Source organism: Brassica rapa, chromosome A05, assembly GCF_000309985.2.
Source record: "Brassica rapa cultivar Chiifu-401-42 chromosome A05, CAAS_Brap_v3.01, whole genome shotgun sequence".
Classification (NCBI taxonomy): Eukaryota; Viridiplantae; Streptophyta; class Magnoliopsida; order Brassicales; family Brassicaceae; genus Brassica; species Brassica rapa.
This window is the reverse complement of record NC_024799.2, coordinates 2881358-2906920: the sequence shown is the minus strand read 5'-3', so window position 1 is coordinate 2906920 and position 25563 is coordinate 2881358. Positions and strand designations below refer to the sequence as shown.

The window sequence follows — 25563 nt, the reverse complement described above, 5'->3', positions numbered from 1 at the left end:
CATGTGGAAGCGGCCGACCACTATGTGATCATACTACGTCGCCGCCGTATATACCTCCATAACGGAGCGGCCGACCAACTCGTCTTCACCACTCTAGTGCAGTATTTGTACTTTCCTGCCGTATTTGTTTTTAACTGAATTTTTATGGTGATAAGATGAGTTGATAAACCGTGTAATAAGAAGTTATGATTTGCTATGCTAATGTAATGTTCATTGCTATATTAATGGAATTCAGTTTTAATGGGAAAAAAGACCATGAAAGCATTTTAATGGAAATATTCATATTTAACTGTGGGTATTTTAAAGTTATGAAAATATTATATCATTTTTTTCATTTAAGATACTTAGTCTAAGAATTTGATGATTTTGACATATACTATTAAGTACTAATTTATTTTTTTGACAAATCAATATATTGATATTAGGAACATTTTATAACAAAGTACAAGATCATTAGATCAATATAAAAAGGATATATATAAATTGAAATGTTTATTAGTTTTTTTTATAAATATTTTGTACTAATTTATTAGTTTATACTAGGGGTGTTCAATCCGGATATCGGTTCGGTTTCGGTTCGGTTTTTTCGGTTTTCGGTATTTCGGTTAGTAAAAGATAACTACCATTCTAAATCCATATTTACTTCGGTTCGGTTCGGTTTATATACCGTCGGTTTTCGGTTTATTCGGTTTTATACCAAAAAACATAATTATTTTGTTTGAGATCATATTATATGAATTTTAGAGTCATATTGTCAACACCGTCATTTATTAAAAATATATTACGTGTTCAAATAAATAAACAAAAAAGTAAAAATACTTCTACCATCAAATAAAATAATCAAATCTATAACTAAAATCAAAGCTTGAAATTTTGAAAAAAAAAATATGAAACAAAACAAAAACATGAAAGAAAAGTTTTTCCACTCTTCCATATTTAGTGTTTATTAAAGTCATATTTTTTTCAATTGAAAATTTTCCGTTAATTATTGTCCATCAAATTTATAATCTTCATATTAATTTAGTGAAGACTAAAATAAAACAAAAAGATAAAAAAAAACTTATAAAATAAGATGTCTGAATTGCGTTTGCGATGTATTGTTATTTAGTTATAGTTCAAGTGTTTCACAAATTAAGGTTTTTTATTACTATAAAATTATTGTAATAGTTATTAACACAAATTTAACTTATGTAACAAATAGATTTTCATGTATTGTTATAAAATAAATACATATTTACATGTTTCTACATTTAATCAGTTTTGTTCGGTTTATTCGGTTTAATCGGTTATATACCAAACCATATCCAAATCCTACAGTTTTTATAAAATTATATCCATTCGGTTTATATAGTATATACCAAAACCAAACCATATTGTCTATTACGGTTCGGTTCGGTTTTACCGTATTGAACAGCCCTAGTTTATACTAATATTTTGAGAATTTTAGTGAGATGCCATTCCTAATGGACCAGTTTCTTCGACTCAGTTTTAACTGGGCCGTTCGAGGGTCTGATTGTCATCAATATAAGCCCATATTATAACCAACCATCCAGGCTTTTCAAATAATAAAATCTCTCGACACAAAAGTTACGGTGCTTATTCGTAAGAAGTAACATAGTTGAGGGGTGCAAGTGAAAATCTGAATCAACGGCTGATGTAAATCGAAGAAGAGCGACCGGGACTGCAACCGTGACGAGCAATCATCTCTTCTTCTTCTTCTCCGTCGAGATCCACGGACATGGCGGAGACGCTCTGGATCCCAAAGATTCTCCTCATCGCTCTCGTCCTTATCCCCTTCGGAGCTAACTCTCAATGCGAGTTCAGATTCAGTCGACGCAACAAGGTCTTTGATTTCAATTTAGCTTCTTCGGTTAAGAATCACCCTCACGGTGCTCTCAGCGAAGATGGGTACTCTTCAAATCCCATAAAGTTTCAGTTTTTTTACATTCTTTTCGATCTTGTGCTTATACTAAACGCAAGTGTGATTGGGTTGATGATTCAGGTTTTATAGAGTGGAAGCGAACAGTACCGTGCTTTGGTTTCAGGTTGTCCTCTCTACATCAGGTTTACACTTTGTTTCTGTATCATTATATGCTGTTAGGAAAGACACAAGATATTATTTTTAGGAAAGTCTTTGACTTTAGGTGGTTGTTCTTACTGCCCTTTAGACCAGTGTGATTTATGATTGTAAAAACTTTCTTGTGGAGCAGCTTTGTGACTTGCTTATATTCAATCACGACCCTCCTCGATGTGTTGGTTGCCAAGTAAGGTTTTTGGTCAATTCCCATTGTCTTGATCAAACCGAGTTTCTATTTTTTTAAATCTCAATCTCTGTGACTTTCCTTTTAGGATTGTGGAGGTCCATCACACTGTGGAACATCGTGTAGTGCACTCTTGTCAGAAAATGTAAGAGGTAAAAAACTACAGAGCATGTGATTCTAATGTATCTTACGAGGCTCTGAGTAGAAAATTTGATAAGGTGTATGTATTGCATACAATGCGATTCTTTTGATTTTCTGCTCTTATCATTTGCAGGATATGATGTATGCACTTCTCTTGGGCATGCCTCAAGCTCAAAAGTTGATGTTATTGGTAAGGTTTTAAGTTATGTTTGTGTCAAAATAGAAACCATTTTTCTTTAACCTTTTGGACTGATGGAATCTTTTAATTGTTTTCTCCCAACTTTTTCATGCAACAACTATATGGCAATACTGTCTCAGAGATTTTTGTTTTGAATACTGTAGATAAAGAGGATCCTGGCAAAGGCATCACTGTTAAGATGTTAGCTGGAAGTAGTAACCCAAATTGCTCACTTTCAGTTTCTGTTATCTGCCAGAAAAATAAAGTTGATGTAAGGATTTGTATAATCAGACGTTTCTTTGACTTTGATCAGTTTCTAGTACCTAATAAGTAATACCTCATTCAACTTTTCTATTTCTCAGGGACCATTCACTTTAACGAAATCTGGTACCTGTGATTACGTGAGTGTCCAGTAACTCATCAACTTGCTCTTTTTCCAATAGCTGTAAAATTACCATCCGAAGCTTATTCTGCATTGTCAGAGACAGTGAGCTGTAGAGTATGTAGGAGTAAAAACAAAAATATTTAAGAAAGTAATGGCATGACAAGTAGTTAAGACTTTGGTTTCTGTTTGGCTTAACTTTTCACGCTAGAGCTGTTTAGTTAAGATATTATCTTGTTTCTCTCATTCATTCATTCATACAACTAAAATTTGGGAACTTGATTCACTGGCAGGCTACTGAGATGCGACATCCTTCAGGTTGTGCAGTAGCTATATCAGGCCATGGTAGTGGATGGGGCTTGTTTAGTACCTTAGTAATCATGTGAGCACATCATTTTTTTCTTATACAGGATTGGCTATTGGAATATGTTTAGGAACTTAATGTAATTGTTCTGATCTTTTTTCAGTATCTTATGTTTATTCGGAGCTTATCTGCTGGGTGGTGCATTATATCGCTATTTCTCCCTTGGAATCCGTGGCATAGAAGTATGTTTTCACTAACTCCCTTACATATTTTGTGAGATTTTTCTCATGTACTGATTGATACCTTATTAATACAGGTAATCCCAAATTCTGATTTCTGGGTCACTGTACCTCACAGAATACAGGTGTTGTTCTGTTTTTCTATATACTCTACTTGTTGTGTTTAAATCTAAGAATCACATGCAATAAGTGTTACTGTTTCTCTTCGTGTTGCAGAGCTGTTTTGGTTCACTATTTCAGAGATTTGGGGGTTCAAGTCATGGCCAACAAGCCTCCTATTCGCGGGTCAACTAGCCGTCACTGAACACAAATCTCCCAAGTTGTTGCATTGATCTCTTAAGAAACAGAAGAATCTTGTTCATTTCTTATAACAGAATCAGATGATCAAATGAGTGCTTTTTTTTTTTTTTGATTTGCTAACTGTTCAAATTGTAAAATTTTCTTCCTGGGTCTCTGGGATTCGGTAACTGATCACCTTTCCAACGTTATAGGTTGTAAACCGGTCCAAACCAAAACCAACTGAGGACAATAAATTAAAACCATTCAAGAAACCTTTTTTTATTTGTTTTTGCGTACAACCAGCGACTGTGGACTACGTTAATTTAGTTTCATAAAAAGTCTCAGCTCAGGACGGACATTTAAACCGGTTAACATCTTAAGATAAACTATCAATATAAACCGGTTAAAATTGTAAGATAAACCATCGATATTATTTATTCACACACACTACACTAGTAGCTGGACTCGACTCAGCTTTTGCCTTGCCTGTCTTCTTCAGTAACATTTCTTTTGCTTTTTCTTCATATCTCCGCTTAGAAACCCAGCGTCCAATATTGTAACTCTTATGCTAGAAACTTTATTTTATAGCTTTGTTATCTTCAATTGTTTAATTTGGAAAATGGGTTTTGTAGGTTGGAGAAATTAGAGAAGCATCTAACAAGGCAACCACTGCAGAACTTAAGCTGTTTTTGGAAGACAGGTAAAATTTTAGCTTGTTTGTGGGTTTGTTCAGTGACTTCTTGTGAATTACTCGTGAATGTCTCACTGACTCGTGAATGTATTAGTCCCTTTCTTTGTTTTGTGTAAATAAATAAAAGACACATTTTTCATTTATATGATCATACATTGAGTTGATTCAAAGTTTCCTCCTTTGGTTCCCTCTGTTACATTTCTCATGCTTTACTTGAATAAACTGTTATATTCCGACTAAAAAGCTTTCATCTTTATGTTTAAGGTGAGTTTGGTCTCGGGTGAAGTAAACAAAACTAAAAATGGGTCGAACAGAGGCGTTTATTAGATTTCGAGATGATGTTACAAAGGTGGAGAAAGTAAAAGCAAGCCGGAGCTCGTGAGAGCTTAAACCGGAAAAGTACAAATAGCAGAGAGATGATTGTACGGATGATAAACCCTAATCTCGCCGCTAAGTTTGTGTAGCTAAGTGTCGATGCCTTTCTCCTTTGCTTTCCTCTCCTTTTATACTCTGTTCGATTACCTTAACCTAATCTCCTTTTACCGATTGGGCCTTGTCGGCCTTTCGGGCCTGACTAGGAGATGCTCGCTCTGAGCCGCTTAGTCGATTGGTCCCGCTCCGTTTGCTCTCCGCTTCGACTAACAGCATTTCCTGGCTAAGCCGATACCTCGAGAATCGGCTTCCGAGCCGAGGCCGACTCGATCTGCTGGATTGGGCCCTTTGTTCGATGGGCTTTGTGGATGGGTTAAATCCATCCCCAACAGTAAGTCCCCCCCCAGTTCATTGATGATCGAGCGATCGATCTTCGATGAATTTGGTGTCTTTAGTTCGGAGGACAAAAGGTTCAATCCGAGCAAGCGACTGGATCATTGAGGAGTCGATCCGTTTAATCAACGCTTCTTATTCGGGGAGATGAATCGACGCATCTGTTGATCACGCGTTGTGGTCGTGAGATAAGCGTTTACTGGTCGAGAAGACGAATCGACGCATCCGTCGACCACGCGCCTAATTGGGTTTTAGGCCCACTTAGGCCTTATTAGGCGTAATGATGACGCCTTGATCCCCGCGCTTCTCTCTCTCCCTATAAATAGCACACCCCTCTCCGCTTCCTTTCATTTTTCTCCGCAGCGCTAAAGGTACTTTCTCTCTCTACGCTCCTTCTCTCTCTTTATCTCTGTTTTTAGATCTACGATTATCCGAGATGTCGTCGCATCGTTTGACGCGAGAACAAAAAGGAAAGGGGCCGGTATCTTCTCGGGATTCTGCTGAGAATCCTGACAGTATCCATCACGAAGCAATGATGGATACGGGGAATATGGACCTAGCGCAGCGTCTTTTGGTCTCGGAAGCAAGAGAACAATTCCGGGGTGACGACGACGGTCACGAAGCGGTCGACATCTCGACTGTTCCGATCAGCTACTATCCCGGAAACATCTTCGCCGAGGAGAGTCCACTGGAGGTTTGGAGAATTCGACCTTCAGTTGTCGATGGGCAGGACTGGTCGAACGTCGAGAGGACGAAGTCTACCGTGGAGTCGGTGGAGGCTATCCTCCGAGATCTCAACGCACACGGGGTCTCGTTCATTATTCCGAAGGAAGATCAGAGGCCTTGGTCACCTCCGAAGGGTTATCAGTGCATTTACGAGTCGTATTTTCGGAACGACACGAAACTGTGGTTCCCGATTCCTCGAATCGTCACGGCTTATGCGTTCCGCCGAGGGGTCGCCTTGAGCCAGCTGATGAACGGTTCTCTTCGATTGATGGTCGTTTTGTCGGTGATCGCGGCTGAGGCGGGGACGTCGATGAGTGTGAGGTCGTTTGAAGAGTTGACCTCGGTTTCAATCTCCGACGATGGGCTCGTCTCGACGAGGATGCGCCCGAACTACAACGTGGTCACGGGGTATCCGACTAAAACCTCGGATTGGCAACGTTCGTACTTCTATGTGAAGTCGAACAGGTCTGCGTTCGAGGAGCCTCCGAAATCTGGTTATCGCGTTCTTTGGAATGCGGAGATGGGTACTGCACACTGCCCTTCGTGATGATTGTAGCGTGTGCTCGTCTAATGTGTTGTTTTCTTTCTTTTTGTAGTTGGTCATCCGAATCTTGCCACGTACCCCGAGGATTGGAAGGAGAGTGCTCGGATTGTTGCGTTGCAAAAGCAGGATCACTGGGAGGATTTTACTCGAGAGAGAATTCAAAGATCCGTAGATCGGATTGCCAACCGTAAGTTTCCACTACCTCTCTATATTTCCGAGTAAATGAACGATATTTACTAAGGGTTTCTTTTTGCAGAAAGCTGGATCTCGGACCCGCATCCTCATATTAACCAATCAACATCGAAGAGATTATCACTCTTTACGCGAGCTGAACAGAAGGAGATCAACCGAGCCAAAACGATGAAGCAATTGCCGGATCTCAGTCTTATTGTAGCCGAGAAGATAGGCGCCAAGCGGGGCGCTTCTGGGAACAAAGTTGGCCCTTCGGAGACGACTCCAGTTGCTGCTGAGCAAGCGCGTACTGGCGGCTCCTCGCAGGGCAAAAGCTCGAAGAAGAGCAAGAAAAATGCCGGGGGTCCGAAGGATTCCTCCGAGCTGGAGCATCCTGCTGCGGATGGTTCGTCTAAAAAAGGGGGAAAGAAGAGGAAAGCCGGGGACTTGCCCACTGAAGATGCTCCCAAGAAGAAGAAGATGAAGAAAAAAGAACTGGCTTTGCCCCGCTCATCCTCGGTCTGTGAAGAAGAACTTCAGGCTCTTGTTCCTGAGACTATCCCTGAGGTCGGGACCTCGGAGGATGATGAGAATGAGACCATCGCCCTTCGCCGTCGGAGACGGGAGGGTCGAGTCACCGAGGAGGTATCCCGTGGAGCCTTGGCCGATGATCTGCGATCTACTGAGGTTCCGAGGGAAATACAGGCTTCGGGAGGACAACGGGACCGCTTGAGGAATGAGTCCCCTGCTCATGTCACGGAGGGATCTGAGACCCGAGTATCCGGTCGTCCTAAGGAAACCCCGGCAGATGGGTTCAGATTCGAGTTTAACCGTGAGCTTCCGCTGGCTTGCTACCCGGAAGATTGTGCTCGCCTGTTACGGTTGGTCAAAGGCGGTCCCGATCAACTCCCTTCGGTGGGAGATCTCATCTTCAAAGATGAGTATGAGCACGCCTCTTGCTCGTCTGTAAAGGTAAGCGGTTGTTCGTTCCCTTCTCCCTTTTTTTTTATCTTAGCTAAGTCTTCTTTGTTGTGTTTTGATCAGAGCCATGGTGATTGGAACGTTTTGGTCGAGAAGTACGACTCATCTCTCAGACGGGCCAGAGAACAGATTCGTGAGAGCGAGGAGGCTAAGAAGAGAATGGAGGAGGCTCTTCGGGTTTCTACGCGAGAAAAGGCAGACGCCATTGCTCGGGAAAAAGCCCTTAGGAAGGCGTTTGACGAGACGCGGACATCTGACGCAGCTGAGTTGCAGATGTGCAAGGAGTCAATGAACAATCTTGAGTTCGTGGTGGATAAGCAGCGGAAGGAAAAGGCTGATCTAGAGGCAAAGATGGCTGCGGAATTACTAAGGCATTCCGAGGAGATGGATAGGCTTCGGAAATCTCGTAAATACGAGGTTACGCACGAGAGGATTCGCGTGCTGATTGCTATGATTGCTAAAGCCGAGAAACGTTTTCACAAGATTTCCCTCCGCGAGGACAAAAGGGACAAATACGACGATGCTCGGTGTCTCTATAGTCAAGCCTTCGGGACGAGGAAATGTCTCGAGCAGATCAAGGCCTCGGGTGTAGAAATCCCGCAGGAAACCATCGACTTCTTCATCGGGCAAGAGAAGCACTACGAGGAAGAAGCAGAGCGCTTGGAAGTAAAGGAGATTCCGGCGGAAGATCTTTGCCTTTCTCCGCTAGTGTTGGAGTCTCGGTTTTTGATCGAAGAAATTTGGCGTCAGCTCGACCCGTTTGGGTCGAATATTGATTTGATCGATTCGGAGGCCGCTATTGCTCTGCGTACTCCTCTTCGTTCTGAAGATCCGGTGGAGAAGCCCGCTCAAACTGCCGTATCCTCCAACCAGCCCACCGATCAAGACATTGATCCTGCGAAGCAGGCATCAGCGGAAGCGGTTGTTCTTAAGGACGGGGCCGTGCCGACTATCGTGCTAACGGATTCCCCTGCTAAGGCATCGAAGAATGCCAGCTCATCTGCTTCCTCGTCAGAGGACCCGGAGAAAGGTGATGAGGCTCTTGCGGGGATGCCTACTGCGGACGCGACTGCGCCAGCCCCAACCAAATTTGGTCGTGTCTCGGGTCCCGGAGAGGGAGATGGCGGCGGAAACAAGGATCCTCCCGTGGTTGATTAATGCCTGTTGTCATCTGTTGTAAAATTTCTTTTTTCTCTTTTCGGCTCCTTGAAGCCTTTGAACTCGTCTCTGTTGTTGTTTAAGTACTCGGAAGGTTTCCTTTTCTTTTAAAAACTTTGAATGATTACTAAGTGTTTTTCTTTTAAGTATGTTACGGATAACCGCTAACATCTTAATCGATTATGGAATTATTCGTTGCTCGTTAACTCAATCCCACTATTCTTTCTTGCGGTAAGTCGGGAAAGAATTAAGACAAGAATTTTTTGATAAGTTTCCGAGGGAAAGGTATCTGAATGCTACGCGGTAATCGAGAAAATTTGGTCGGCCAACTCATTATTTTTCGATTTGCGATAAGATCCGAAATTCCACTTCGTGAATTTGGTCAATGATTTACATCATCGGTGACTCTGTTTTTCCCTTCGTTCGATATCTGATCAGGATACGTTCGATTAATTTGGGCGAGTGCTCGTGCGCCGCTTTTCGAGTTAAGGGGCTGGCATCGTTTGCTCGTGAGAGGAGCGAGATGAGTAAAACTCTTTTTGGTTTTGAGTTGTTGGGGCTGGACCCCGTAGAGGGGATGCCTACGTACCTCCGAAGAGGATCAAGCCTTTCGTAGTTCGTTTTTGTCCAAGTAAAAGTGACTTAGTAGTCATTTACTTGGGCGAGTAGAAGTGACCGTAGGGTGCATCTACTCGGGTTTTTTTTTTTTTTTTTTTTTTTTTCTTTTTGAGGCGAGTAAAAAGGTGATGTAGATCATTTTACTCGCTCTTAAAAGTTACTCATTTTACGAGTAAAAACGACGAAGATGCATGGAGTTCCAAGCTCGTGGGACTGCTTCTCCGCGGGAAGTCTCGAGTCGGTATACTCCTGGTTTGACGACTTGAGTGATCTTATATGGTCCTTCCCAATTCGCGCCGAGTTTTCCAGCGTTGGGTTCTTTGGTGTTCTCGAAGACTTTTCTCATAACCAGATCACCGAGCTCGAGAGGACGCGAGCGGACCTTCTTGTTGTAGTAGCTCTCGATTTGGTTTTGGTAATTCTGGATCCGAAGTAAGGCTTGGTCGCGCTTCTCTTCTAGCCCATCGAGGGCATCTAGCAGCATCTCTTGGTTAAGCTCAACGTGCTGAGGCATCTTGGACCGGCGGAGACTCGTTACATTGACCTCGGCCGGAGCCATCGCCTCCATCCCGTAAGCGAGTGAGAAGGGAGTAGATTTTGTTGCTCCTCGGGGGGTTGTTCGATGCGACCAGAGCACGCCGTCGAGTTCGTCGGCCCAATGTCCCTTTTTGAGATCAAGGCGCTTCTTGATTCCGTCGATGATAATCTTATTCGAAGATTCTGCTTGTCCGTTTTCTTGAGGATACCTCGGCGTTGACGGGCTTAGTCGGATGTTCCACTTGTTGCAGAAATCTTTAAAATTTCCGGCCATAAACTGTGATCCGTTGTCCGTCACGATCTCGTATGGTAGGTCGTGGCGACAGATAATGTTCTTCCAAACGAAGCCGCGAACCTCCTTCTCTGTAACCTGCGCGAAGGCTTCTGCTTCAATCCATTTGGTGAAATAGTCGGTCAATACCAGCACGAAGCGACGTTGGCGAGAATTCGGCATTGGTCCGATGATATCCATCCCCCATCGCATAAATGGGTAAGGTGCTGCGGAAGTTCGCAGTAGCTCGGTTGGGCTGTGGATACTTGGAGCGTGTCGTTGGCATTTGTCGCATCGACGGGCATATGCTTCGCAGTCGGTATTCATAGTTGGCCAGAAGAATCCCAAGTTCCGAATTTTCAAGGCTAGTGACCGACCTCCAGAGTGGTTTCCACCCGCTCCTTCGTGAGTTTCTGCCATTACTAACTGTGTTTGCTCGGCGAAAATGCATTTGAGGAGAACCTTGTTAGCTGTTACCCGGTGGAGTTCTTCTTCCATGACGACGTAGTGCGCGCTGCGTCGCTTTAGTCGTCTTGCGGCCCATTTATCAGTGGGAAGCGTGCCCTTGGTGAGATACTGAATGAATTCAGTCCTCCAATCTGGTATCAGTTGATCTTGTTCTGTCATCTCGGAGTCGTCGTTGGTTTCAGATAAGGACGTTGTTTCGGATTCCGTGGTGACGAAGTTAGCCGATTCCGTTGAGATGTCGATACTTGGTTTCTCGATTCGATGGATTGGAATAGTCCTTTTGACTTGATCGCGGAGCTTGCTTCCGAGTGCTGCTAATGCATCGGCACATACATTTTCTCCGCAGGGAACCTTTGTGAGCTCGAAGAATTCGAACTCTTTAGCTAACGACTGTACGACTCGGAGGTAAGCATCCATTCTATCGTTGCGCGCATCGTAATCACCGCTGAACTGACTGGCGACGAGCTGCGAGTCGCAGTATGCACTGAGCCGCTTAGCCTTGACTGCTTTGGCGAGGCGAAGACCGGCGATGAGTGACTCATACTCCGCCTCGTTGTTCGACGCTGGGAAACCGAAACCGAACGACTGTCGAATAAGTTCTCCTGACGGGGATTGAAGTTGAACTCCTGCTCCAGAGCCTTTGTTTGTCGAGGAACCGTCGACATGCAGGATCCAGGTCGAATCTGAAGTTTCCAAATCCTGAGCGAGTTCCGGAGATAACTCCACGAGGAAATCGGCGAGGACTTGGGCCTTAGCGGCAGTTCTACACTTGTAGGTGATGTCGAGCTCTCCGAGTTCGATCGCCCACTTGGTAAGGCGGCCAGCTCTGTTAGTGTTCTGCAAGACAGTTCTGAGCGGCTGGTCGGTGAGAACTTCTACCGAGTGTGACTGAAAATAGGGGCGGAGTTTCCCCGCTGATTCGACGACGGCCAGGGCCATCTTTTTAAGTGTCGGGTACCGGGTCTCTGGTCCGGTCATCCTTCTACTCATGTAGAAAACAGGTCGTTGTTCTCCTCGGTCTTCCTTGATTAGTACGCTGCTGACTGCGGCAGACGAGACCGCAATGTAGAGAGATAAAACGTCGCCTATGTCTGGCTTAGCCAGGATAGGAGGCGTCGTAAGGTAATGTTTGAGCTGATTAAAAGCCTCCTCACATTTATCGTCCCAAATGAATTTTTTGTTTCCTCGGAGGAGATCATAGAATGGGAGACATTTATCGGTGGATCGGGAGATGAAACGATTAAGTGCTGCGATTCGGCCTGTTAGTCGCTGGACTTCTCGGCAGTTTCTCGGACTGGGGAGATCAAGGACAGCTGATATTTGCTTCGGGTTTGCTTCGATTCCCCGCTGCGTCACTATGTAGCCAAGGAATTCTCCGGACGATACCCCGAAGGTGCATTTGGCCGGGTTTAGCTTCATCTTGTACGCGTTTAGGATGTCGAAACACTCCCTTAAATGTGCCAGGTGGTCGTTTGCTCGGACTGATTTGACGAGCATGTCATCGATGTACACTTCCATCGTTGTACCGAGCTGTTTAGCGAACATGCGGTTGACAAGTCGCTGGTACGTCGCACCGGCGTTCTTCAGCCCGAAGGGCATTACTTTGTAGCAGTAAGTTCCTCGATCCGTTATGAACGACGTCTTCTCTCGATCATCGGGATGCATCATGATCTGGTTGTATCCCGAGAAAGCGTCCATAAACGTGAGCATTTCATTGCCGGCAGTTGATTCGACAAGTCTGTCGATGTTCGGAAGGGGGTAGCTGTCTTTTGGGCAGGCTTTGTTGAGGTCAGTAAAATCGACGCACATGCGCCACTTGCCGTTTTTCTTCTTGACAACCACCGGGTTAGCGAGCCATTCCGGGTAACGAACTTCTGCTATCGAGCCCGCGCTTAGTAAGCGCTCGACTTCCTCGACAACTGCTTTGGATCTTTCGGGATCCAACTTTCGTCTCTTCTGTCGGATGGGCTTAATATTTGGGTCTACGTTTAGCTCGTGAGTCGTGATGGACTGGTCGATTCCCTGCATGTCAGTCATCGACCAAGCAAAGGTAGACAAGTTTTGCTTCAGGAAATCCGTGATATCACGTTGCATCTCGTCCGATAGATAAGCGCCTACTCGTAGCACTTTACTTGGATCCGATTCGTCGACTGGGACTTCGAGCATCTCTTCTTTTTGTGGGCAGATCTTGCTGATAGGAGGGGAGATTGAGTTGACTAGTGACTGAGATCGCTGCAGTTTGACCGTGGCGATTAAGAGATCTCGTGCGGCCCGTTGATCTCCTCTCACTGTCTTAATCGTGCCATACATTCCCGGGAATTTGACGCACTGATGGTACGTGGATGCGATCGCACGCATGGAGTACAACCATGGAGTGCCTAGTATCACGTGGTAGGGAGCCTTGGTGCTGACTACCGAGAACTTGACCATCCGAGCTACTCCCTCTGCTTGTACCGAGAGACGGATAGTTCCCATGATTACTTCGGAAGAACCGTTAAAGCCGGTGAGAGTCCTAGAAGACGGTTTCACGTCTTTTAAGTCGATTCCCATTTTTACGAGAGTTTCGCGAAAAATGATATCAACCGAGCTGCCAGTATCGATCAGCACTTTGGTGACGTCGTACTTATCGATAGCTAAAACGACGAGAAGAGGATCGTTGTGAGGAAAATTTACTCCGACAAGGTCTTCAGTTGAGAAGGAGATTGGGAGATCAGTTGGGAACTTCTGCGGCCAGCGCTGCGAGGTGTCCACCATTCGTCGGTGATCTTTGACCGCTCGTACGGAATCCCCGCAAGGTGGAGATCCTCCCCTAATCACGTTGATCCGCGGCCTGACACTTGATTGCTTCCTGGTGAGAAGAGCTCGGAGGTCTTCGCTTTCTTTCGGCGACCCGGCCTTTTTGTGGTCCAGCTTTGCACGCAGATCGCTGACTCGCGCGTTAAGCTGATCGCGTAGATCGACGATAGGATTGCCGTCCGTAGTTGCCAGTGAAGATCCTGGGCTCAGCGAATGCTTAGTTCTTTTAGCATTGAGCTTGACTCGGAGATCGGAAGATCCGGGAGTCTTGTCATTCGTCGACGTGGTCTTTCGTTTGAGGAGTACGCGTAAGTCCAACGGGGCGAGGGCTTCCTCGAGATCGCTCTTTTCGTCTGATGAGGACTCCGGTTGGGCTCGAATGACTTCAATCCTTTGTCTGGCTGCTGGCGGATCTTCGTCAGCTGAGGCGTCACCATCATCATCTTGATGTGGGATTTGCTCGGCGACCTTTGGCTTTTGGTCGTCTTGACGCGGTTTTGCTTGATTTTTTCGCTGATTTTTCCTGTCCTTGTTTCTGCTCCAACTGTTCTCGCTTTTTGGCTTCGGAGGAGGGATCTTAATTTCACCGCTTTCGAGTGAGGAGAGGAATTGCGCAAAAAGTGTTTTGCACTCTGAAGTGTCGTGACCTTTTACACCGTGGAGTTTGCACGATTTAGTAAGCCCTGGTGGGGTCCGGGAGGATCCTGCTGCCGAATCGACCTGGGCGACCGTGGCTGGCACCGTTGCTCGGGGGGATTCACTTGGAGGATCGGTTTCCCGATGAAAGGTGTTCCACTTCTTCCCATTTTCGTCGACGACGTAAAGGAGGCCGTTCTTACGGTTGTTTTTGTCACTTGGAGCATGTTGACGAGGTTCGGCGTGAGCTGTGGCAGCGTTTTTAGGCGCTGATGGCTTCGCCGAGTTGTGCTTGCTCAAGATCGCTTTAGTGTGTTCTTCCATACGAATGAAGTTGTGAGAACGAGCAACGGCATCTTGCAACGTCGTGGCGGTGCATCGATAGAGATCTTCTCGGAACTTACATTCCACAAGGAGATTGTTCCTCAAGGCATCGACGGCGATGTGGTCTGGGATATTGATTCTTGACACGACCGACTTAAAACGTTCCATGTAATCACGAAGATTCTGGTCCTTCGTTTGCTTGAGGTTCCAGAGAGTCGAAGCCGTTGCTTCACGCTTGGTGAACATGATGTAAGTCTTGAGAAAAGCCGAGGAGAGCTCTTTGAAGCTTCTAATTGAATTCTCTTCGAGTCCCGAGAACCAGGTTAAGGCTTGCTCGTTGAGTGTTTCAATGAAAAGTTGGCAGTATCCCGCGTCTCTTTCATCGGGGGCGAGTCAGGCCCTCGCTACCGCAATATTAAAAGCTGTCAAATGCTCGACGGGATCTCCTCCTGGTTTGTATTCCGGAAGACGCAACTTGTCCATCTTTCGGAGTTTGACCTCCGTCAGTTCCTCGGTGAAAGGAGTACGCGATGTTGATGCGATGACACTGTCAATCTCGGGTACTGCGCTCGTTGCTTGGTGGATCCTCGAACTCATTTGTTGGAAATTTAGTTTAAGCTCAGCGATTTCTCGGACAGTCGATGGATCTGACGCCGTAGGAGAAGCATCGGCGGCTAGGGTTTTCGCGAGTTGAAGAGTGGGATCGACTGGGTTCGTCGTTCGTCCTTCTGCCGGAGTAGGAGGGTTTGTATTGAAGAGGTAACGACGGAGCGGTTGTGAGTTGCCGGTGGAGGCGCTAAGAGCAGCGACAATGGCGGCGAGCTGATCATTCGTCGTCTTCTGAACTTCTTCTTGATGAGCAAGTCGGGCTATGACTGAACTCATGAATTCCGACGAGAGGAGGGGAGGAGGCGGAGGAGGCGTGAGTGCCGGCTCCTCTCCTGAGGTATCTGGGTTCGTACCTCCGGTGGTCATATCGGTCTAGAAACGCTGGGTCTGTTCTGCCCCACGGTGGGCGCCAATTGTTTAAGGTGAGTTTGGTCTCGGGTGAAGTAAACAATATTAAAAATGGGTCGAACAGAGGCGTTTATTAGATTTCGAGATGATGTTACAAAGGTGGAGAAAGTAAAAGCAAGCCGGAGCTCGTGAGAGCTTAAACCGGAAAAGTACAAATAGCAGAGAGATGATTGTACGGATGATAAACCCTAATCTCGCCGCTAAGTTTGTGTAGCCGATGCCTTTCTCCTTTGCTTTCCTCTCCTTTTATACTCTGTTCGATTACCTTAACCTAATCTCCTTTTACCGATTGGGCCTTGTCGGCCTTTCGGGCCTGACTAGGAGATGCTCGCTCTGAACCGCTTAGTCGATCGGTCCCGCTCCGTTTGCTCTCCGCTTCGACTAACAGCATTTCCTGGCTAAGCCGATACCTCGAGAATCGGCTTCCGAGCCGAGGCCGACTCGATCTGCTGGATTGGGCCCTTTGTTCGATGGGCTTTGTGGATGGGTTAAATCCATCCCCAACACTTTATCTACTCTCTTTTGTTTCGTGTGTGTTGCAGAGAAGAGAGATGGATCGTGTAAGCAATCTACCAGACGAGGTTCTTTGTCACATACTCTCTTTCCTCACCACAAAGGAAGCTGCTTTGACATCCATTCTCGCCAAAAGGTGGCGCAACCTTCTTGCATTCGTCCCTTCTCTCACCATCGACGACCACCCTGTGTTCCTCCATCCCCAATATGGTAAACTCTACAGGCGAGAAATCTTTCCTCACCACAAAGGAAGCTGCTTTGACATCCATTCTCGCCAAAAGGTGGCGCAACCTTCTTGCATTCGTCCCTTCTCTCACCATCGACGACCACCCTGTGTTCCTCCATCCCCAATATGGTAAACTCTACAGGCGAGAAATCATACAGAGCTTCACACACTTTGTGGATAGAGTTTTGACGTTGCAGGGCTCTCCACTAAAGAAACTCTCCCTCAAGTGCCCTACCGTGGATGACACAGCTCGTGTGGATGGTTGGATCAGCAATGCGTTAGCTCGTGGTGTCTCTGACCTCGACCTAACAAGTGGTGTCAGCTACCAGCTCTCTCCAAAGTGCAGCACACTGGTTAAGCTGAAACTCTAGCTCTTGACTCTGGTTGGGGTTTGTCCTAAAGAGTTTGAGAGTTTGCTTCGTGCCATGCCTTCTCTTGAGGAGTTGATTCTGGTTAATGTAGGGTGGAGAGATAGGGATGTGACAGTGTCAAGTGCAAGCCTCAAGACCCTAACGATAGAGTTAGGCCGTTTTATAAATCGTTAGCTATTAAGAGTGACAAGGGTTGCGGATGGCAAGCAATGCCAGGTCTTCTAGGGAACTGTCCATGTTTAGAAACTCTAGTCATTGAGGTAAGCAAAAAATAGATCAGTTCCTACTTTTGATACTACTTTTGAGTCTCTCTTCTTATAGTTAGTTCTCCTTGGTGCCTTTTAGGGGGGTCTCATGCACGATGATGTGACGTATATGTGCGGGGGTGGTTGTGGCTGCTTTTATAGGCAGCGCAGAGGACCTTCACTTGGATGTTGTCCAGTAAAAGTGGTGAAGATTCACGGGTTTGGAGGAACGGTGATGATAAAGCTTTTCTTGGACTATTTGCCATGTTTGGAGGAGATGAGGGTCTATGTTCAAGAAGAGGAGAATAGTCCTACTACAGAGCTAGAAGAAAACCACGGAGTTTCTAAACGTGTCTTGGACATGTTCCAACTTTACAACAAGTCATCGAGATCGAGATGCAATGTTAAAATCATGGTGGGCGATGTTCTTTGCGTATGAAGAAGTGTGGCTGAAAAGCAAAACCATCTTCTAGTTTAAGTTTGTGATTAATTAACCGTCTAGAACTACTGTAGTTTCTTCTTCTTGCTTGCTTGCTTGAACTGCTATAAAAAAAGTGCCTCTCGTTTTTTATCTTGTCATGTCATAGATCTCAAAAGAAACAGAAGAATCTTGTTCATCTAGAGATTGTTGTGACAGTTTCTTGAGGTTGATGTTTAAACGTATGTTCTTTCCATTATATTCTTGCATACTATATAAAGCGTGTGGGGACAGAACCTTCTTTTTCTTTCTGACATTATGTTAAACGATCACTGACTAGTAGAGACGTTGCAATGGATCAAAGTTTAAATGAATCGAATCTTCTTTTTTTTTTTTTGATCTTGGATGGTTAGGGCCGAGATCTAGCTGAGCCGAATCTGTCAAACATGTCATTTTTGGTCTTTAGATTTAGACGGCTGATGCAGATTGGTCAGCTAAGGTTACCATGTTTTGGACTAGTCTTTCTAGAGTCGGTTCTGCTAGGCCTGGACCGGTTCAATCGGCATAACATTTTTGCCTTCTAAGGTCTCCTTAGAGCTGAACTTTGTACAATTTAGACAAACATCGGCTTAGTAGTTTGTTAGGTGAAGATTGTGTACAAAGAACATTGAGAGCCAACTACTTGAGCTTGAAATCCCAACAAATTCTCAACCAACTCCACTCTTCATTTCATATTGAACTCTTTACCACTACATATATGTATTTATTACTAAAATTTGTTTTATATTGTTTTCTAAGTAACATAGGACTAAAGTGAAAGACAATGATATGCCATCTTTACAAGTCCATCATATGGTATGAAAACACCTCAAGGACACTTAGCTTCAAAGCCAAGAAAAGTTTACACTTTCCTCACCTCTATTAATCATCATCCCATATAATGTTAAGTTTTTGTTTATAGGAACACAAATACTAAAATACAAACCGACACTTACATTTTTGCTTGTTAGAGGATACAACCATGAACTTGATTAATTAATATATATATAAAAACCTTGTTAATTTGTCATTAGCAGATAAATGAACTATAATCTTATGAAAAAAAATCATTAGTTAGGAAGCAAGGCAACCACTGTTGCGTCAACATTTACCTACTCATCACCTTAAGTATTATTATTATTTTGCGTATTCACAAATTTTCATCACCAAATATAATCTTAAGCATATTATAAACTACCTAATCCTTGTACAATACTCATCTTTTGGCATAGTCTTTCCACATATTATTTGCAGGCTGAGTAGAATGAGATCATCAAGAACCCAAAGTGTTCATTTCTTAATTTCTTAACTTCTCTTGTCCTAATACTAATTGTCACATTTTGAGTACCGAAATCACATTTAAAGACACTCAATCATTCTCAATCCTAAAACATGAAACCTTCATCACCAATGTCCTTCACTTCTTCTTCCCTTTCTCCTTCACTTCCAAGAAAAAAACGTCTCTCTCCTTACCTCTTCACACTCTTAACATTCATCCTCTTCGTCTGTGTTCTCTATGGTGAAGACTTCATGTGCATCTTTGGCCAGCTTGAACCCACTTTTGCCTTCCAACCTTCTCCAAAACCTAGTAACAAGAAAGCAGAGAAGCTTGCGTTTGCTATTGGCAAAACAGAGGAAAACTGTGACGTCTTTAGCGGAAAATGGGTGAGAGATGAAGCTTCCCGACCACAGTACGAGGAATGGGAGTGTCCGTACATCCAACCTCAGCTTACGTGTCAAGAACGCGGACGTCCCGACAAAGATTACCAGTTCTGGCGGTGGCAACCTAATCACTGCGATCTTCCCTCGTAAGCTCTTTCCCTCTATATCACTCTGTTTCCTCTGTTTCTGACGTGTTGCTGCTCTGTTTCCTCTGTTTCATAGTTTCAACGCCACGTTGATGTTGGAAACACTGAGAGGGAAGAGGATGATGTACGTAGGAGACTCGTTAAACCGTGGCATGTTTGTATCAATGATCTGTCTTCTTCATCGTGTCATCCCTGATGATCAGAAATCCATTAAAACTACTGGTTCCCTCACTGTCTTCACTGCCAAGGTACATACTTAAACTAGGGTTTATCCAATGCGTGGGAATATTTTTGACCTAGTTTCAAGAGTTTATTCTCTCTATCTGCAGGAGTATAACGCGACGATAGAGTTCTATTGGGCACCGTTTCTTCTAGAATCAAACTCAGATGATGCTATTGTCCATAGAATATCAGATAGGGTTGTGAGGAAAGGGTCAATCAACAAACACGGTCGTCATTGGAAAAACGTTGATATAATCGTCTTCAATACTTATCTATGGTGGATGACTGGCTTGAAGATGAAGATACTGTAACCATTTTTAATTTAAAAAAAAAATAATTATATGGATATAAATCATATTTGAATGGCTTCTGAAGTTTGGTTTGTGTATAGGCAAGGATCGTTTGAAGATAAAGAGAAGGTTATCACAGAGGTTTCTACTGAAGATGCTTATAGGATGGGGATGAAGAGCATGTTGAGATGGGTGAAGAACAATATGGATCGTAAGAAAACTAGGGTTTTCTTCACAAGCATGTCTCCAACTCATGCCAAGTTAGTGGCTTTGACAGTTCTAATACAGATGTTTAGCTCATAAATAGATACCAACGAGTGATTAATTATCCAGCTTTGTTACAATACGTTTAGCTATAGGCTCCACGAATTGCTTAGTTATACTAACTTAAGTATCAAAAGTATTGTTTCTTTCTTGGCAAGAAACCAGTTGGTTAGGACATTTTCATCATCACTCTATAATAGAGTAAAAAAATAAATTTACTCTATTTGTAGTGTAATCGTTTTATTTTTTTGTTCATAACTCTATTTTCTATTTTAAAATAAAATATCATTCAACTCTATTATAAAGTTATTCTATTTTGGAGATGGTCTTAGAGGTTTATTGATTTTGTTTTGTTTTGGTTTTATGATTGTTTCAGGGGCATAGATTGGGGAGGTGAACCGGGACAGAACTGCTATAACCAGACAGCACTAATAGAAGATCCAAACTACTGGGGCTCAGATTGTCGGAAAAGCATAATGAAAGTGATTGGAGAAGTGTTTGGGAGATCGAAAACACCGATAACGTTACTGAACATAACGCAGATGTCAAACTATAGGAAAGATGCGCACACTTCGATATACAAGAAGCAGTGGAGTCCACTTACGACGGAGCAGCTAGAGAATCCTACGAGCTATGCGGATTGTGTGCACTGGTGCTTGCCTGGCCTTCAAGATACTTGGAATGAACTTCTATTTGCTAAACTTTTCTATCCTTGAGAAGCAAAGAAAACATGTCTTAGGTTTGAAGAAAGATACCGTTTTGTTTTTGTCTTTTAGTGTGGAAAGAGGCCTTGTCGAGAAATTGTAAAATGTAGTCATTGAATTTATATTGACTCGTTGTGGTTATAAGACAAAAGGGTATTGATTCGATGCTCTTGCATTGGAAGATAACTTTGTTTTTTTTTTCAACGTTACATCAGTCTCGCACTGAGATGCTTCTAAACCAAAGTTGCAATATTGCATTTGAAGCTAAAAACTTACGTTAAAAATGTTTATCCACGGTCAAGTTAAGCGGAGGGTAGGCATATTTAATTTGGTTTGCTTTTTTCAGACAGTCATATGGATACTGGCTATAAAGATATTTGTAGTTACATTTTCATTTAAGTGTATTTAAATTTTTGATAAAAATGTGTATTTAAAATATAAAAAAGTAGTCCAGCTAGGACTGTATGAGAAAATATGAACATTCTCGGTTGCTTTTTAAAAGAATGAGTTTGTATCAGAGATCACAGCTATGTAGTATGTACGTCATCACAGTTTTATGCATGGTTGCAGCTTTTTAAAGAATAAATCTGTATTAGAGATCACATCTATGTACGTCATCACAATTTTTATGCATGGGCCTAGCTAAGTTGTACCATGATTAACTCCGGTCTTTTAGTCAGAATTCTTAACACATAATTTGATTTTTTTTTTTATACTTTTCAGCTGAGAGCATCATTATCTAGGATTTTTTAGGATATAATTCTTAGGGAAATATAAAAAAAAACAGTTTCTATAAGAAACTATAAGAAACGATTTTTATATTTTTTATTCGAGGGACGATTCTGAAATTTTCTTAGTTAAAAACGTAAAAGTGTAAGTAAAACAATGATACATAGTATGTAAGTCATCAACAAGATAAGAAAGGTGGGTGGGTTTAAATGTCATTTACAAACGACCCAAAGAGGAAAAAACATTAATAGGCCTCCTTGCCAACTTGCGCCTCAACTTGTAATTCTTTCCTGACAATGTTTACATATTTGTACTCATTATGATAATAATTAATCATCAGATATACTCAATTTGTTTCTTATCTTATCATTATTTTATTTTTGGAATATATTTAAAAGGTGTTAAATAATAGTAACAACTTGCATGGCTTTGTTTTTTTTTTCTATAACAAGTTGGATTTTCTTACACCCAACTTGCGTTTTACGTACGATCATACATTTATATATAGGTACTCAATGTTGAATTTGGTTTCCCAAGCCTGAAAATCGTAACTAGTTTTAAAGCAAAAAAAAAAATTGTAACTAGTTAATTACAAAGTAACTTCTCATATTGCCTTTGGAAACTTTGAAAGAATGGTCTTTTCATTTTTTTTTTTTTTTTTTTTGGTAAAGATGGTCTTTTCATCTTGTTCGTTGGATTCTTTGTATCAAACAAGGCGATTATATTACAAAGTTACTTTTTTATGTTTCTTACCCTGTTCTTCATGAGATATATATAGGACGAGGAAAACACCAGGAGAGTAATAATTTTGACATTTGAAGTATTGTAACGGTTCACGCATTCCAAAAAATAAAAAAAGACCCGAGGAAATTTTATTACTTTAGTGAATAAAATTAGGATTAATTTTAATTTTGGTGGATAAAAACAAAACCATTTATGTATTAATGGAAAATTGGTTGATAAACGATAAATTATTTGAAATATTAAGTTATGAAATTAGGAGAAAATATAATGATGTAATCTCCTTTGCTAAATGCCAAATTTCAGTATTACATATGGCCATTTACATAAATAAAATTTGTTAAATATCTACAGTAAAATTCAAGATAGATTACACATTGGTTCGAGTATATCCTGAATTGTTGTCATTTCCTTAGGATTGATATTGTATAACTAATGATTAGTACTTCAATTACAAAGACGAATAGATAAGTAGTGTATATTTTTTCTGCATTTTAAGAGAGTGCAAACTATGTATGGTTAATACTTTACATTACATAGTTATACTTTAATGACTATCTTGAGATAAAAGAAAAGCGGATCATATGAAACAGCACCTGGTTTTCCTGATTGCCCACAAAAATTTCAGATCTCTAGTATGTATATTAGTAATTATGCCAGTGACTATCTTTAATCAAATTGTTGGTGATATAATCGGAAATATCAAACAATACTCATTAGCTGAATCATTGTATTGTTTCGTGCATGATTAAGTGAACCTCATACATATGTAAAGTAAGTAACTGGGCAAGAAGAATATTACGAAGAAAAAAGAAACTAAACAAATCAGTGTTTCGTTTATAATAAAGCTACAATACACTAAACAAAAGCGTTCATCATGAAGAAATGGTCTTAAGGGTAAACTAACATTTAACAAACCCTGAAACCCTAACTTCGAAAAACCAAAACCACTATTTTGTAGTTTCTAAAACTCCCGGACGATAGTTATTAACTAATCTACAACCAAAAGTTCAAAACTCACCTAGAGAAAAAAAAAAGATGATAGAGAGAATACATATAGTTAAATATTATAGAAAACAAAACAAAATAACTAAACAAACGTGATTACGATTATTTAGGCTTGTTCTCGGCGAGTTTAGCCAGCGAGTGCAAGTTGCAACGTACAATAGTATCTGCGAAGCTGCAAGTCTCTTCCTTATCGTTACCTGCCGGTACGTCAACGACGTATGACTCCACAACACGTGCCCTCTTTTTACCGTCCTCCGTCGACGAACACTCGTGCACCGTCGTCACCGACCTGTAGTTCTGAAGCCTGTGGTCCCCACCCACGACGCTGAAGCTGATGACATGGCGATCATCGTCCATGATCTCGAGTCTCTCTAAGCTGAACGCGGCGGGGAGACCCGAGACAACTCGGACCTCTCTCACCGACCCAACCTCTCGGCCGTCTCCAACAGCCACGTGACAGCTCTTAACGAAGTGTTTGTACGCTTGAGGGTGTTCAAAGCGACTGAGAATCGACCAGACGGCGGAAGCCGAAGCGTCCACGTCTTGCACCACGACGGAGAAGCACTGAGAGGGACTAACCACGTGGGTGTGGAAAATCTCCACGTGCTCCGGCACATCAGCCATCCCACGCGTGAGGCTCACTTTATGAATCTGTTTATGGTGGTGGTGATAAGAGCTGACGGTGGCGTTGGATGTTTCTGCGGCGGAGGAAGATCTTTGAAACTGTAGCGACGTTGGCATTTTTTGTATTTTCTTCTCTCACTATTCTATGGTTCTGTCTCTCTCTCTTAAAAGAAGAAAGAGGAGGAGGGTGTAATGAGATGTTGTAATGAGATATTTCTATATATATAAATATAAGGAGGAGGGTGTAGAAATATAAATAATGGAAGTGTATTTGGACAATAGCCGGATGAAGAAAGAGAGAGGTTTAGCTTGTGTGGGTTCGTCGGTTGTCCACTTGGGATTTGTTTGGAGTTTGTATTTTTACAGAAGACATTATCTCTCGGTGTTCAAAAAAAAAAAAAAATTTCATTATATATACAGAACCGACCGGTTCCAATCTATGGATAGTATAACCGGTTAGTTATTTGAACTTTGTTTTTACTTGGTTACTAAACTAAAACCAAAGACTAAGATCTGCGCTTTACACGGAATGAATATTATATATAAATTACTCTTATGTATTATATGTTTTTTTACCTATTATGAAATTATAAATATATATTGAATAATTAAAAATTTAGTAAATGTTACGTATATAATTAAATTGATGTAAATACATAAATAAATTTTATTAATTCATACAAACACTTTTTCTATTTTATATGGTATAAAATTAAGTTTAAATGATATTAATATAGATAAATAGTACATTTTTAATATTGACATATGTTAAAAAATATTTTATACTCATATTATTTTTGATCATTTGTATTTTTTTATAAAAAAATTTTTTATAGGATGTTTAATAGTCTTAGTAATTTATAATTTTTAAAAAATTCAATGCAAAGTTTAAAATCTAAATATTAAGTTGTCAATATTTGTTCAAAATGTTTATCAAAAAAATTCAAAGCAACTTTCGAAATTAAAATACATATGTATTTTATATGGTATATAATTTATTTTTAAAAAATATTAATATACATATATATAATATCTATTAAATGAGACTTCCTACTTATGTAATTTCGTAATCATTTGAATCTTGTTATAACATAAATTTTAAACATGGATCACAAAAATTTTAATGTGAGATTTTTAACAACTTTAGTCATCTATAGTCGTTTTAAAAAATTTAAAATATAATATATATTAAAAAATCTAAATTTTTGTTATATAGTTAATATAGTTGTTTAATTTATTTTAATAAGTTAATTTTTTTAAATGATAGAGAATAGACTAATTTTATCAAATCTTTATTATTCAAAATTATTAATTGTCATATATATTTTAGCCACATTAAGTAATTCTGTAATTTTTATTTAAAGAAACAATGAAGAATATTCATGATTAATTTATGGTTAGTTTAATAAAAAATTATTATATATTTATATAGACCAATATATTTTCTAAGGATTCTAGAAATGATTGTGGTGATGACACGTGTCTACAAAAATATGTTATAATGCTTCTTTTTTAATATATAAGGGATTGACCGAGTTTTTTTTTTTTTTTTGGAACACTATTATTGACCGAGTTCATTAATACTTAGTACTGTACAGTACTTGTCATCACGAGGAATGGGCATGCATGTAAGCATGTAAGCATGCTTTTCACAAGTAGCCAAAAGTAATGCTTGCAAACTAAGTCTAGAAATATTAGAACCGAGGAAACTTAATACTCCGGATGTTAAAACATGACCACTATGTGTCGAATTGGTTTAGCTCTACTTATTTTTGGTACGAATATAGGATATCTTGGTGGATGTACGATATCAATGGAACCTTCTAACTGTACCGGCAAATTTTTTCCTGCAGGCCAAAGATAACTATTGCACT

The 25563-nt window shown here is 41.5% G+C and overlaps 6 protein-coding genes and 1 pseudogene across 8 annotated transcripts; 5 read left to right on the top strand and 2 right to left on the bottom strand.

Moving 5' to 3' along the window:
• Positions 1-1503: 1503 nt before the first annotated feature.
• Positions 1504-4052, top strand: LOC103866960. 2 transcript variants are annotated; one of them, XM_009144977.3, is made up of 11 exons: positions 1504-1908; positions 2003-2045; positions 2211-2264; positions 2350-2413; positions 2536-2592; positions 2745-2851; positions 2943-2981; positions 3256-3344; positions 3430-3508; positions 3583-3630; positions 3722-4052. In XM_009144977.3, exons 1-11 carry the CDS (start codon positions 1739-1741, stop codon positions 3797-3799), a joined length of 828 nt encoding a protein of 275 aa, XP_009143225.1. In that variant the 5' UTR covers positions 1504-1738; the 3' UTR covers positions 3800-4052. The 2 variants fall into 2 exon arrangements, with proteins under 2 accessions (XP_009143225.1, XP_009143226.1); XM_009144978.3 differs by having other exon boundaries at positions 1573-1908; positions 2003-2064.
• A 168-nt stretch (positions 4053-4220) lies between these two features.
• LOC103867753 (meiosis-specific protein ASY2-like) lies at positions 4221-8880 on the top strand. 2 transcript variants are annotated; one of them, XM_033291909.1, is made up of 4 exons: positions 4221-4340; positions 4417-4484; positions 6563-7653; positions 7726-8880. In XM_033291909.1, exons 3-4 carry the CDS (start codon positions 6871-6873, stop codon positions 8818-8820), a joined length of 1878 nt encoding a protein of 625 aa, XP_033147800.1. In that variant the 5' UTR covers positions 4221-4340; positions 4417-4484; positions 6563-6870; the 3' UTR covers positions 8821-8880. The 2 variants fall into 2 exon arrangements, with proteins under 2 accessions (XP_033147800.1, XP_033147799.1); XM_033291908.1 differs by having other exon boundaries at positions 4227-4340; positions 6563-6697; positions 6767-8880.
• A 724-nt stretch (positions 8881-9604) lies between these two features.
• On the bottom strand, positions 9605-14716 carry LOC117134083. Its single transcript, XM_033291697.1, has one exon. The coding sequence runs from the start codon at positions 14714-14716 to the stop codon at positions 9605-9607; it is 5112 nt and encodes a 1703-aa protein (XP_033147588.1).
• A 992-nt stretch (positions 14717-15708) lies between these two features.
• LOC117134128 lies at positions 15709-16739 on the top strand (annotated as a pseudogene).
• Positions 16636-17516, top strand: LOC103866959 (F-box protein At3g03040-like). Its single transcript, XM_033291910.1, has 2 exons — positions 16636-16857; positions 16943-17516. The coding sequence occupies exons 1-2, from the start codon at positions 16807-16809 to the stop codon at positions 17279-17281; spliced, it is 390 nt and encodes a 129-aa protein (XP_033147801.1). The 5' UTR covers positions 16636-16806; the 3' UTR covers positions 17282-17516.
• Positions 17517-17754: 238 nt separating this feature from the next.
• LOC103866957 (protein trichome birefringence-like 33) lies at positions 17755-20796 on the top strand. Its single transcript, XM_009144974.3, has 5 exons — positions 17755-19107; positions 19184-19355; positions 19437-19636; positions 19721-19879; positions 20260-20796. Exons 1-5 carry the CDS (start codon positions 18692-18694, stop codon positions 20597-20599), a joined length of 1287 nt encoding a protein of 428 aa, XP_009143222.1. The 5' UTR covers positions 17755-18691; the 3' UTR covers positions 20600-20796.
• Positions 20797-21731: 935 nt separating this feature from the next.
• On the bottom strand, positions 21732-24362 carry LOC103866956 (abscisic acid receptor PYL6). The gene has a single exon (XM_009144973.3). It carries the CDS (start codon positions 23804-23806, stop codon positions 23168-23170), a length of 639 nt encoding a protein of 212 aa, XP_009143221.1. The 5' UTR covers positions 23807-24362; the 3' UTR covers positions 21732-23167.
• Positions 24363-25563: the final 1201 nt, after the last annotated feature.